The 13,703-nt window shown below is 38.4% G+C and overlaps 1 protein-coding gene across 2 annotated transcripts in view; it reads left to right on the top strand.

Annotated features, from left to right (window-relative positions):
* The window catches only part of rsu1 (Ras suppressor protein 1), a 29,075-nt gene extending 15,593 nt beyond the window's left edge, over positions 1-13,482 (top strand). For both annotated transcript variants that reach the window (XM_046847011.1, XM_046847012.1), the window contains exons 8-9: positions 1,545-1,677; positions 12,200-13,482. In XM_046847011.1, coding sequence (XP_046702967.1) covers positions 1,545-1,677; positions 12,200-12,302 — 236 coding nt within the window. In that variant the 3' untranslated portion in view covers positions 12,303-13,482. The remainder of the gene's footprint in view (positions 1-1,544; positions 1,678-12,199) is intronic.
* Positions 13,483-13,703: the final 221 nt, after the last annotated feature.

Below are 13,703 nucleotides of genomic sequence, written 5' to 3'. Positions count from 1 at the left end.
ATTGTTTGAACAATGAATGACTCTGGATGTTATCTGTTGGTCTGAGCTTTGGGTTTTACCTGTAAAAAACTGTATTTGTTGTTAAACTAAAAAGACAAACCAACTTGAAGACCAGAGAGACGTCTATGCGGGAAAAGCAATCCTTTTTAAAGCTGTGATTAAAAAGGGAAAATCAATCAGAGCAGTTGCATAAGCTTTGGGCATAAACAATAAACCAATTGCTCATTTTTATTGATGATATAACCCATTGTGGTATCAGCAGAATAAATATAGAAATTTAAAGAAACATACTGTCTCTCAGTTTACAGAGAAATGTATTGAATTTAATTGGGAGGAACCAAATCATGCAGCAGAACAATTAACCTGAAACACCGAAGCCAAAGCCAAAGCAGGGGACTTCATCAGAGGAAAAAGGTGGTCGGTTATAAACAGGCCCATCCAGTCAATGCAATGCACCTTCGAGAAAAGAAAAAAAAACCTGATGGTAGAAACCCCCCCAAAACAAACAAGTGAAATGATGCACTGGTTTGGTGATTTCAATGGGTCACCGGTTTGATGTTTTTTTTTTAAGCAAAAACCTCCCTGCCTCTTCTGGACCCCTGTAGGAAAGTCTGTGCATATGGAGCTTATTAAGACCCTAATGTTATGTCTCCTTAATCTTTTTTTTTTCCCCTCAAAGCCCAGTCTTGTTAGAGCTGCCTCTCTGTGTGTGTGTGTGTGTGTGTGTGTGTGTGTGTGTGTGTGTGTGTGTGTGTGTGTGTGTGTGTGTGGGAGAAAGATGGGAAATGAAGAGCAGAGCCCAACTAACAAGGAGCAGCCAAGCGCACAGATGAGGGAAAGGCAGAAAGGGTACACTATCAGGAGTGAATAGAACACCATGAAAGAGGAGGGACAAAGGGAGAGTAAGATGGTACAAGCACTTTAGGACTCCAAACGGTATTCACTTTGATGCTTCTTCAGTCTCTGTCAGTAAAGAACAGTAAGTCATAATAGGAGGTGCTGGAAAAAGTTGTAAAGATACTTTTTGTAAACATTTGTTTACTTCAGTTGAGGTTATGATAAGGTTTAATTATGTCCTACGTGGTTTATTTTTTGGTATCCATGTTAATTATTTTTTTTAAAGCAATTCTCATTTAGAGAGAGGTTTCATCTTAGCATAAGCTTGTTAGCAAGAGCTTGATCTCTGAAGCAGGATCTTAACACGACAATGTGATAACTATGGAGTCGAAAGTGAGGCAACAGATTAACATCTAAATTACACTAATGGTGCTGTCTGACTGGTTTTATGAGGCATGACGCTGTACGCCAAGGTCCAAGTTTAATTTAGCTGCTCCTCTGACAGCGTTTTCAACACTTTCTAATCAGAAACAATTTAATTAGGCCCCTTGTGTGCTACTATGTGTCACATCAGCACTGTGACCTGTATTGTTATTTCCTCTATTTATTTATTTATTTATTTGTTTATTTTAAAACTCTGCCTCGCTCCCTACCATCTTTACATGTTTACACCCATTCTATCTGATTTCATTGTCTCTTTCCTGTAGGTAATCTGGACCTGACTGGCCCAAAGCAGGTGTTTAAGGCAGAGAGCAACCCATGGGTAACTCCTATAGCAGATCAGTTCCAGTTGGGTGTCTCCCATGTCTTTGAATATGTCCGTTCTGAGACCTACAAGTAGTAAGTTACCCTGTCAACATTCTTTACACTAAATGAGCAATTGAGTTCTGTGCATGTATTGTTGAATATCAGACCCAGCGTTTGCATAACTCTGAAGGCAGGCAGTACATTAGAAATGATGGCGTCAGTGTAAGGAAAATTAGATACATCAATGTTAGTCTTTTGTATCTTATAACATTAGACCGCTACAAAACGTGTGAGCAATTGCAGCAGAGATATGCTGCGTAATAGTATCACATTAACCACAGGAGGTAAAAGAAGCATCATAAAGTAGTGTTTTCTCTATACTGATGTTTAGCTACATTTTTCATTTCCCATATGAGATTCAAAATACTTCTGTAGCAGTTTTTTTTTATTTTTTTGATAACCCTAGATAACCACCTAGAGTGATAAGAATCACCTGGATAACCTCTTGTGCACATGTGCATGCAAGTCATGAAGTAGTAGAGTATTTGCAATAAATAAAGCTCTAAAACAGTGTTCTTGTCAGGTTGGTACGGGTTTCAAATGGTAAGGAACCCTGGTGGATGTCTGGGGTTGATTAAACCACAGTTATATATTTCAGCAGTCTACTTTATTCAGCATTCTATAACATTCCATTTCAATCCTCCTTAACTTCAAGGGAAGAGAGAACCATCTGGATATGGTACTCCACAGAGGTGTAAATACACACAAAAATCTAATTCTGTATGATTCAGTGTGATTACACAAATAAGACCTGCTTGAATAAGTGTATTTAATGTTTATATTTTTTAATGATTATAAAACTCCAATTATTGATTATTAATGACAGTGTTTCATGATGCATTCAGACTCTTTAATCATATGTAGCGCAACAAAAGCTGTGTATTCGAATAGAACAATTAAATTGGCTGGCTTTCACCGGTGTGTCTCTGGGTGGCATGTCTGAAGCACAGGGGTTTAATTTTCTGTTGTTAGCTAGATGTGCCCTTAGAGTCTAAAAAAAACTTTAAAAGACTTATACAAGATGAATATGCAATTCAGTGTTAGTTTCTCTGAATATGTACAGTAATGAGAGAAAGTCTTAAACCTTTAAGTATAATAAAGTTTCTATGTAAAAAGATCTACAATAAAAAAAAATGTTAATACTAAAGAAAGTCAAGATTTGGTGTGGCAAGACATTGCTTTTTAAAAATGCACCAGTAGTCTTAGTTTGAGAAGTTTGCTCTATTTTGTAGAGTTACCATCTTTATTGATATACAGATATACAATATAAAAAAAATACTTATTTATTTATTTATAGAAATATTGATCTGATACAAAAGTTCTCAACTAAATACAAAATGAGATGTGTAGGCAAAACAATGTCAGTGTTTATTCATTTTGCACAGTATTGAAAGTATTGTAAAATTTGAAAGTATTTGAAGACTGAAATCACTGCTATAGTACACAGAATGTTGACCCTGTTTAAAATACTACTTTTTTTTTTTTTTTTTTTTTTTGCCTCTTTGTTTTCATTCTGTCTATAATACTTTTTTTGCGCCCTTGCATGAGCCCAAGTGTTTTCTTTTCGCCCTATGACACGTGTATGATGGATTGACTAATACAACTTATAAAGCCTAACAGTATACACTGCACCCACAGTGTAATCGGATTAGATAAAACACATTTCCTACAAATGTACCCCTCATTCCACCATCGCTCTGTCTTCTTATTTTGCCCTTTAAGTGAAAGACATCTTTCTGATGATGTCTTCCTTTTATTGAATATTCACTCTAAATATAGACTCACTATACAGGCCAGATTTATTTCTGAACATATTTCTGGATCAAGCACAATGAGCAGTCATTTTTATTAAGAGTTCTGTCAATTTACCACAGAGCCATACAAATTAAAGTCAGACCTAGAGGCATTCCTCTAAATGTGGCAGTGTAAATCTCTTGGCTCAGTGATATCTACATCAGTGACTAGCTTTTATCCTTTTGGCTATTTAATATATTACACAGCTCTTGCCTCCAGTGGTTCTGAAGTGAAAAGCAATACTGGCATAATACACACATTTATATTGTGCCAATGTCAGTTGTCAAGATAAATCCATCCTACAAATATGCAACAATAAAGGTATGTAATGTACATGCACTGGTCACTTTAATAGTAAAACTTGGACACGCATTTATTCATGCAATAATTCAATGCATATCCCATGTGGAAGCCGACAATGCATAACATTATGCAGAGACAAATCCAGAGCTTTAGCTCACATCAAACATTTAAACAGTACAGTTGATGTGTAATAAAGGCCAGGTGAGTATGCGTGAGACAGTGTCATGTGGTCATTGGCTGTTGTAGGCCACTTGCATTATGATCAGAGATTCTATTAAAATAACTGGTGAGCTTATTTTTTGGGTATGTAATGGATCGTATTATTGTGTTGTTAAACTGCCCACATCACCTCTCTATGTCTCACCAGCAGATTAGGACTAAAGTGTTTTGGAACATGTTATATATTTGACTATTCCAAATAAATCACTTAATTCTATGTATAAAGCAGGTCTAATGGCTATCCCATCCATTCCTTCCATAGAAAATACTTATTCTTGCACACATACATTCACACACACCATCAGGAACAATATGGCACACCTAAATACCAACAGCACCTTTAAACAATGTTTGTGCAATTGCCAATAGAGATGTTTTTTTCCCCTTCTCTCTCACACTAACAAAGCTTCTGTATTCTATGCAGCATGTCATTGACAATACTTTGCAACTTCTCAATCCCCCATAACAGGAGAAGACAAATCCTTCTATTTGATCATTTAGCTGTGTGCTGAGCTCATCCTCACAACTCACATACTGGAACTGATCTTTTCTCTAGACACAGGACTTCTTCTTTTTAGTGTTATTGTAAAAATCCCCAAATCTGCCTATAATGTTGTAGGTTTTTGCATAGTCCGTGTGCTCTGTGTCATGAGATTGATGTGAGCCAGCAAATGGAAATACTGACAAAAGGAAATCAATGTATTTTGTGCTCTTGTGTTTTGTGACATAATGAAAGTAAACTATGGTAAACTATGGCCATAAAGCAGCAACAGTGCTTAAATAGGCATTCAAATCGCTTATATACCACTATACCACCAGCAACAGCTTGATCAATTGACAGTAGTCAGAGTTAGGGGCCATGGATTCATTAAGTCAAAGTCAAATTCTTACCCGGTCTTCTGTGTGAATGAGCAGAAATCAAAATCACCAGACCACCATTCCCCTGCCCAGTATTATGAAGTAGGTGTCCCTGCAGCTTCCTATTCTGTTGTAGCCATTCCACTTCAAGGTTCAAGTATGTGTTGTACATCCTGAGATACTTTACCGCTCACCAAAATTGTTGAGTTGTATAGCTTTCCTGTCAGCTTGAACCAGTGTGGCCATTCTCATCTGATCTCACAGTTCAACAAGGCATTAGTGCTAGCATTCTATGTAAACTGTTGTTCTATGGTTTAGAGATATGGCATTGAGCAAAAGACAGGAGGCGGAACTGTAGGTAGCAGAGCTGAAGATGTTGAGGTTTTCTTTGGGAGTGACGAGGATGGACAAGATTAGAAATGAGTTTATTACAGGGACAGCCCATGTAGGATGTTTTGGTGACAAAGTGAGGGAGGTGAGATTAAGATTGTTTGGACATGTGCAGAGGAGGGACATGAGTTATATTGGTAGGAGAATGCTGAGGATGGAGCCACCAGGTAGGAGGAAAAGAGGAAGACTAAGGAGGAGGTTTATGGATGTGGTGAGGGAAGACATGCAGGTAATTGGTGTAAAAGAGGCAAATGTAGAGGACAGGGTGGTATGGAGACGGATGATCCGCTGTGGCGACCCCTAATGGGAGCAGCCAAAAGAAGAAGATTCTATGTAAACTGTAAATAGTGTTGTGCTTAAAACCATTAGGAGACCACCATTTTCTAAAATACTCAGCTCATCAAGTGTCCCACAGTCAAAGTCACAGAGAACGCATTCTTTCTCTATTCTAAGGTTTTTGATGTACATTTGCATTACTTTTTACTTGCACGACTGCCTGCCTTATGAATGGTTGGTGTTATAATTAAATGAATGAGAAGAAGCACACGGCCTGTGAGTGTATGTCTATTTGTCCAGCTTTTACAGCTTAGTCTTGATTTTTGCTTTGAGTACGATGAGTGTGAAATGAACAGTTGACAGAGATTTTTGGTTGGGTGCCAAAAACTGGCCTTGTGTTAGAATATTTGCCAAAGATGTGCAAATATTTAACCAATTATATTTTGGAGCAAGCAATCAAGAGAAGAGTGCTATTATTTGCTAAATAACCTCTCCCTAAGGGAGGGAATTTACATTTCTACACTTAAAAAAAAATGCCAGCATGGTTGGCCCAAAGTTAAAAGATTTATTAAGAATATAGTATATATTGCTGGGATACATCACACAATTTCTACTCAAATGATAATTTAAACTCAGTCCTCACCTTATGTGTTAGAGCCCCAGAAGAGCTCAGAGGGCATTTGGCTTATCCAATGCTAGCTGTTTAGTTCTGCTCTGCTTAACTGTGTGCTAATGTAGCGCTGCACTCAGCTGCTATAGGGTCTCCTAACATTGCTGCTGAAGGGAGCTTATTTCTGCCCTGACAGAGCCAAGAGTCTGAGGTTGAGATGCGTGTGAATGTGTGTGGGAATGGGACAAAGTGTGTGGGCGTAAGAGAACATTGTACGTGCACGTGTGAGGTTGGTTTATCCCATTAGACAGGCGTTAACAGGGTGTAAAGTTTAGACTCTGGATATGTCCATGGCTCAGCAGTTTCATTCACACCTGCCTAAATGTCTTTCAACTCTGATCGCATTGGACCCTCACCTTTCCAAGGTCTATTTTCTCCCTCTCCCTCTCTTCCTGTCTCTGCCTGTCTTTGCTCTCTTTTAGATATTCATTCTCACTCTGTAATCTGCCCGTTTCTCACATCCACTGACTATTTTGCATAAGCAGATATTGGTGCAACACTCAAACAATAGTGCTATGTTTTAAAATAAAAGGAAGGATGACCATTGGTTTAGGTTTTTAATTCTTGGTCCATTTTAACTGGATTGTTTTGAAATACGATGCTCTGGATACATTGTACACAGCTAATGCACTGTATAATTATACTTGATAAGGGATCCTACTGGACTTGCGTCATGGTTACCCATGCGAGAATGCAGGCTTGTAAAGCCATCCATCCAGGAATTAAAAAAATAAATTAAATAAACACACACTTCACTGAATTGTCTCCTACGCCTCTTTTTCTTCTCTTTTTCTCAGCTGGGAAGGTTTTGGGAGTCTGTCTCATGGTAAAGGGATTGTGTTGGGTGAGGGGAGGGGGGGGCTTGCATGCATATTTCATGCAGTGGCTTGTTAACCTGACAAAGGGATCTTGGGGCTGACTGACGGTGTGAGAGAGCAACCGCATGCTCGTAATGCATTAACATATGGTAAAGCCTGCCTCAACACCATCTTTTATTCATCCGCCTCTCTAAGCACTTGTAGATATCAAGCAGCATAGCCATGTCCTGTGTACAGCAAACATCACAGTTTTCTCCGGCTGATTGGAGGAAAAAAGTTGTAATTAAGATTGTCCTTCTGCATACAGCATCTGCCTCTCTGTCACATTTTTTTTTTATGTTTTGAAAACTAGTTCCAACCAAATATTTTGTTGGAAAGACCATCACAATTGAAGGGACACTGTGTTTGTATATTGGCCACACAAATGCTACTTGGTGAATGTTTAGCTTGTATGGACCTGTTACTTTTATCTTCACTGTTCATTGTAGAAGTCTAGAAGTATTTTAAAAAACATGTCAAAACTTTTGGAGCTTGATGGTCCCAATAGAGACTTTATTCTAATCCCTGAGTGGCCAGAGACATGAGATCCATCATCCAGACATTGCTGGGTCCAGAGGTTAAAATTTCTGTCTGGTGTGTTGTCTAAAACTGCAGACAGACAGGAGATTATACCAGGACTGAAATGTTGGATCCATGTAGGTTAGCACAAAATATAAGAATATAGTAAGCGAGATAATATAATAACTCAGTTATGGGATTTTAGTTTCTTTAAAAAAAAAAAAGTATTTGGTTTCTTGGTTCTATCTGTGTTGTATAGAGAAGCTCAATCGAAGGCTTTTAATTATGCACTTATATGTAAAGGCCTCTTTGTTTTTATGATTACTGAGTATTGGTTGAGGAGGTTAGAAAGGTGAGGGGTACCTCATTGTTTCTCATTAGCTTGGGCTCATAGGCAGCTCTCACAGGCCTACTTCTACACCTCTATGGTGTTTTATATGCCATCAGTCACAGTCCTCATTAACAGGCCTTACTTCTAAAACACAAACCCTATGCCTCCTTGCGATGGCTCTATACAGGGAAAACTAAGAAAACCAGGCGTTCTTTACCACAGAATTAATTATTCATTACAAAACCCATAGCAAAGCATGTAACACGACATAATAGCATTACACATTAACTCACAGCAAACTGTCTTTAGGTTATTTTGATGATGCATCTTGTTTTGTTGGCTGGTGGAGGAAAAAAAATCAGCGGAAAAATCTGGCTTGCACGATTGTTGTTATTTGTTATTGTTATTATTGGCAGAAAATATCTTAATTTCTGCTCTAGGTTCATGGCAAGTCATGTCAACGAATAGTACAGGTCAGCAAAACATCACATTTCGTTATCACTGACAGATTTATAGGTAATAATGGTAGTCTCTGGGGAGCTATCAGTTCTGAATTGCTCTCTGGGCTGTTTGTCATGCGTCTTCATTATTGTCATTTAGTCTCATTGAGCTCAAGCATGGATTTCCATTGGCTGTGTCACTGTAGATTGTGCTGTAGACTGAGTAGAGTGTCACAGCTCTGCTATTTGGATACACTATTTGATGTATTGTGTCTGATGCTGGGGACTGAAAGTATAAGTAATCTGCCACTGTTAATGATGGGAAGTGCTCTAGTTTTCTTCTTCACATCTTTCTTTAGTTTTTAACTTTACGCTTTCATTGGATACATGTACTTGCTTCTCTTTGCCATGCCATTTATCTGCGTGCGTGTGTATGTTATGAATAGCTTTATTACACTAAATATATATTCCTTAGAACATACTAAACCCAGCTACTCATGAACCAATTACAGGGGTTCTAGAGGATACAGTGAAAGAGGCAACATCAGCACTAAGCTACTGTATTTAATGAAGTTTCTTTTTACAATTCTACATTTTTGAGTACTATCAAAAGGTTTATGTTCATGTGCACGTTAAATATTTTCAAGTGTGATTCTTTTTCACACGTCAGTTTGAAATCCCAAAAAAGAACGGAAAAAATTACAGAAGAAAGTTTAAACTATTTTAAGTTTAAACTTAACTATATCAATGACTACATGAAACAGTTTAAACTTGAATTATAAAAAATGACATTTATTCCAAGCAATGAAATAAAACCCTGTGTGTCGTGTGGATTGGCATCCCTGGTTTGAGACTAGAGAATTTAGAACAGAAAATCAGAGACAAATTTATGAATCCCTATCCCTGAGGTTCTCTCCTGTGGATTCTCCTTTTCAGCTCAGCACACAGGTTTTCAGTGGGGTTAGAGCAGAGATCTGGGATCATGTCAGAAAATTGATTTGTTGGACTTTTGTGTGGATTTGAACGTGTGTCTTTGGATCATAGTCATGCTGGAAAATCCAAACACAGGCCAGCTGTAGCTTTTTGGAACAGACAGTCAGATTTAATTTAAAATCGCCAGGTTCGTCATGGACTCAATAAATAAATAAATAAATAAAATAAAATGTTTCTTGTGCCGTTGCCTGATTTATGAAGGGCAGCATACTTTTGTCTCATCCAAATTGCGTGTACCATAATATTCATAATTTTATTCATTCATCTTTTTATTTCTATGATATTTGTGTCTCACTGAAATTTGGAATAATGGATGAAGAGTTTCCGACCAATGGGTTAAAAAGAAAAATATTGTACCGATATTGCCACATTATTTAAATGCTGTGCATTATTGACAATATATGTGTAGATTTTAAGTATTATAAAATCAAAAATCTTTCAGTTGTTTAAAATAATAAATAGGGTTTCGGATTTGTAATATTGATGTGATTTTGCCACTATTTTTTCCACTGAGCCCCATCTTTAAGAAGGGAATTTTTTTCCTGCATGTTTAACTCCACATGAGGCAGAACAAAACTGTAGAAATTTCTACCAGTCCCAATTACTAATCAATGAGTACATAGGTTGGAGTACATTTATTAATGGATTAGGCAGATTTAGTGTGTGTGCCGAATCCCACACGTGGAGACAATACTCACTTCAGAAACACATGCATATGCAATGAGCAGTCATTACCCAGAAATACACACTTGTGATAAAGTGTGCTGTATGTATTGGGCAGTAACTGAGATTAATTAACCTGACTGGATTTGAGGAGCCTTTAGGAATCACATAGCAAGCTCAGAAATCAGATTCCGTTAACTGGGCAGCTTCAGCTCTTGGCTTTAATTGGCTCTAAATGTTCGCTGGGGCAGTTGAATGGGAAATCTTTGTGTTTGCATTGAGGCAGGGCAGCAGAGCAACACTTCTGTAGCAATAAGCACACTGTTCATTGATTTGGGATCAGAGATCGAGACACTGTGGCTGTTTTTAAGAAAACTGTTGCCACGGTTGTGCACACAAACATTCATGGTTCTAGTGTGAAAGAGAGCAGAAATTGGGCATCCAGATAAATAGCAGACAAGTAAGATAGAAATCTGTTTAAGCTTTGTTTTATGGTGCCTTTGTGTACTGTTTAAACAATTCCGGGAATACGTCCTTTTCACAGAATAAAAGACGACGTGCTCGCTGACTCTTTCGTCCTGACTTGAAGCTTGTCATGTCGTCTTCTGTGACTGACTTCTGAGTCTGCGCTTATAATGCCAATGTGGTCCTGTAACTCTCCCGGGGTGGACTTTGTGGATGGTTCTGTAGGTCTCGTTCATGTCTCGTTCATGTCTCTTGGTCTGCTTTCTCAGTATTCCTTCCCATGCCGGTTGGCTTGTCAGTGGTGTTGGATGCTGACAGAGAGAGAGAACGCTCCAGTGATCCCCACGCACCCTGCACATATTAGCCTGATGTAAAACAGACCAATTTAGCCAGCGCCTCAGCACCAGTATCTACGTGCATCTGTCAGCTCTGATCCCTCTGACTGTCCCAACCCAATCGGTTCACAATCCCTGTCCACATTTACATAAGTTTAATACATGCAAACATCAATTCCAAAAAAAACGCCTGGACATTCCAGTATTCCTTAATAAAACACTTACGCTTTACTTCATACCATTTCTGCACTTAGTTTACGACTGTAATAATTAGGTGTTTCTCTACATAATGCTAGTGTAGTGTCTCTTTCTCTGATTCACTGGTATTTGCAGGCTATGGTTCTATAGGAGCAATAATAGAGCACTCCCATTGGACACTTTCCTACTCGCCTCACTGGGCAGCTGTGTTGGAACGGAAGCCTCCGATTCTCAGGGGAGAGACGAGAGACAGGAACTTGCAACAGGAGAGGGAGCGATATAGAGCGAAAGTGACCAGCTTTGGATGGTAGTTAAGAACACTTTGTCATGTAATCAAAGACGGTAGTCATAGGCTGGCGCATTGTGCTTCAAAAGTTTTATAATATTAATGCCATCATTAATATGTAAACCTGTGCTTATTTAGTGTTTGTGTGCATGTGTGTTTGTGAGCGAGACTTTCCTGATTAACCACACAGTACTCCGAGGCAGTTTGTAGTCATCAGCAAATATTAAATATGAACTCTAGCCTTGAAGCGGTACTCTCGCTTGACATTTTGCTCCTCTGCAATTAGAAGTATTTCTCAAGTTGCATTCTTTAATTACACTCTAAAGCTGTTCAGAAGTTTAGTGCAAGGCTCAGACACCACCACCATCATCAGCCACTTTGTCAACAATCAATCAGAGACTCTTATTAGTGTGGCAATGACTTGAGCACAGCATCAATTAGCCTGGCCCCTGCAACCACCCACATATGTTCTCACTCTCTCCTGTCCATTGCTCCTTCTCTCTTTTCTTGTGTCACTTGGCTCAGCCTTTGAGTGCCTTTTACACAGAGAAAGGCAGTGGACTGGAAATGGCTCTTCCCCCTCTTTTTTTTTTCTCCTCCGCCCCCTAACTCTCTTTTCCTCTGTTGCGGTTTCCTTATCTCTATTCCTTCAGCAGCCTGCTTTTAGATAATTGTCTCTCTGTGTAGTTTTCTTATGCAGCACACAGCTGTGGCCGGACAGCCTTAAACAGCACAATGAGCCTGCTGTCTCGGTAGGGGACTCATCAGTGTGTGCCATTCTCAATTATGCCCTTTTTCACCATAGTAGCCCCCCGAAATGCTCCACTTCTCCCTGTCATTACTTTCCATATTAAATCTACTTTTTTTTTTTTTTTTTTTTTAACCCAGTATTATTTAGTCTTTTTTGGTTTCTGAATAGTCCAACATGATAACCCAAAACATGTGTTGTGCTTTTCAGTCTTTATGGACGACACATGCAGGCAAATCCCGAGCCACCGAAAAAGAACAACGACAAATCCAAGAAGATTAGCCGCAAGCCCCTGGCTGCCAAGAACAAGTGAAGATGAGAAGGATGGATGAAGAGCCCCCCCCTTCTGCCTGTCCGAGCTGGACCTCACTGCATGTGCCTTCCCTCCACTTTTCTATTTATTTACTAAAAAAAATAACACATTTTGTATGGTTTCTGTATAGTGTTGTATTATACATACATGTTGTGTGGCGTAACAGTTGCACTGATATAAAAAAACAGCTATTAGTTTTCTCTCTTTTTCCTCTTTCCATCCCTACATTATCTACATTACACTAGGCTTGATTAATTTGCTATAATAGTTTTTGCCTGTATCTCATAATTGCATGGTGTCTCTTAAATGTTACTGCAGCATTAAATGTAGACAATCATGAAAAGTTTGTAAGATATTGTCAAAAAATTTTGACCAAGACACAGTTTTCAAAGTAATGTAATAGTGCAAAGATATTTGAGAAAGTACTGCTTAGGCATGTAAAACATTATTTTTAGTAAAACATTTTTAGTTATTAGACCTATAATATGCATTGTAATATGCATATACCTACTATGTTTCCTCATGTTGTTTATACAGTCTCCTGTTCAAATACGGTGCAGTGAAGGAAAAAAAAAGATCATACTCCACTGTCTGATTTGAGACATCTAAACAAGGCACACAGCTTTCCACAACAGCAGTTTGTACCCTCAGCGCCGGGCTTGGCAGCGGGTCTGTTGCATAACTGGTGAGGGATTTTTAGAGGGGTTTAGTGGTCTGAGCCGAGTATGTGCAGGATTGTGTCCTGCCTCAGAGGACATGTATCAGTCTGCTACTTCTGCCTCACCTCTTGCTCTTAATGACTCGTATGAATGGTCTACAAACCGAAGTATCGAATGTTTAACAAATAAGACTAGTTACAAAACAACTCCACAGTTTCAAACAATAGAACGCTTATATAATCCATGGTATTGGTTTTCCTTTCAGCATTGTTTGGATGTACATTCAAAAGTGGTCTCTTCTATTTCAAATTGTTTCAACTCCTACTGTAACTCTAAATGAATCGACACCATGAGCTTTATTGTTGATCTATGCAATAGTATTGTCACAAGTCACGCCATTGTTTTATTACATATCTGTCAGTGTTTAATTCTTTTTGTCACTAGAGAGCAGTTTTATTTCACCATAAGTTATGTTTCTTCATTTTGAACTGTTTTGAATAAAATATTCTGTTTGACTGTCAGATTGTTTGGGTCACTTATTGATTCATTTGACTAGAAATTCTTACGTTTGAAGCATTGATCATGATTATTACACACTGACCACTACAGAAGATGATCTCTGGGGATTTTCACACACACAATCCATAGATTGGCAGGTTTTTGATTGACAATGCTTTGTTTATGAGAAAGTGTTGAAGATTGCTGGAGCTGACAGGGCATCTCCAAGAAAAATATTATTAAA

The sequence above is a fragment of the Silurus meridionalis genome, chromosome 4 (genome assembly GCF_014805685.1).
Source record: "Silurus meridionalis isolate SWU-2019-XX chromosome 4, ASM1480568v1, whole genome shotgun sequence".
Classification (NCBI taxonomy): Eukaryota; Metazoa; Chordata; class Actinopteri; order Siluriformes; family Siluridae; genus Silurus; species Silurus meridionalis.
The sequence above is the reverse complement of the archived record's forward strand: the minus strand, read 5'-3'. Positions and strand labels throughout refer to the sequence as shown.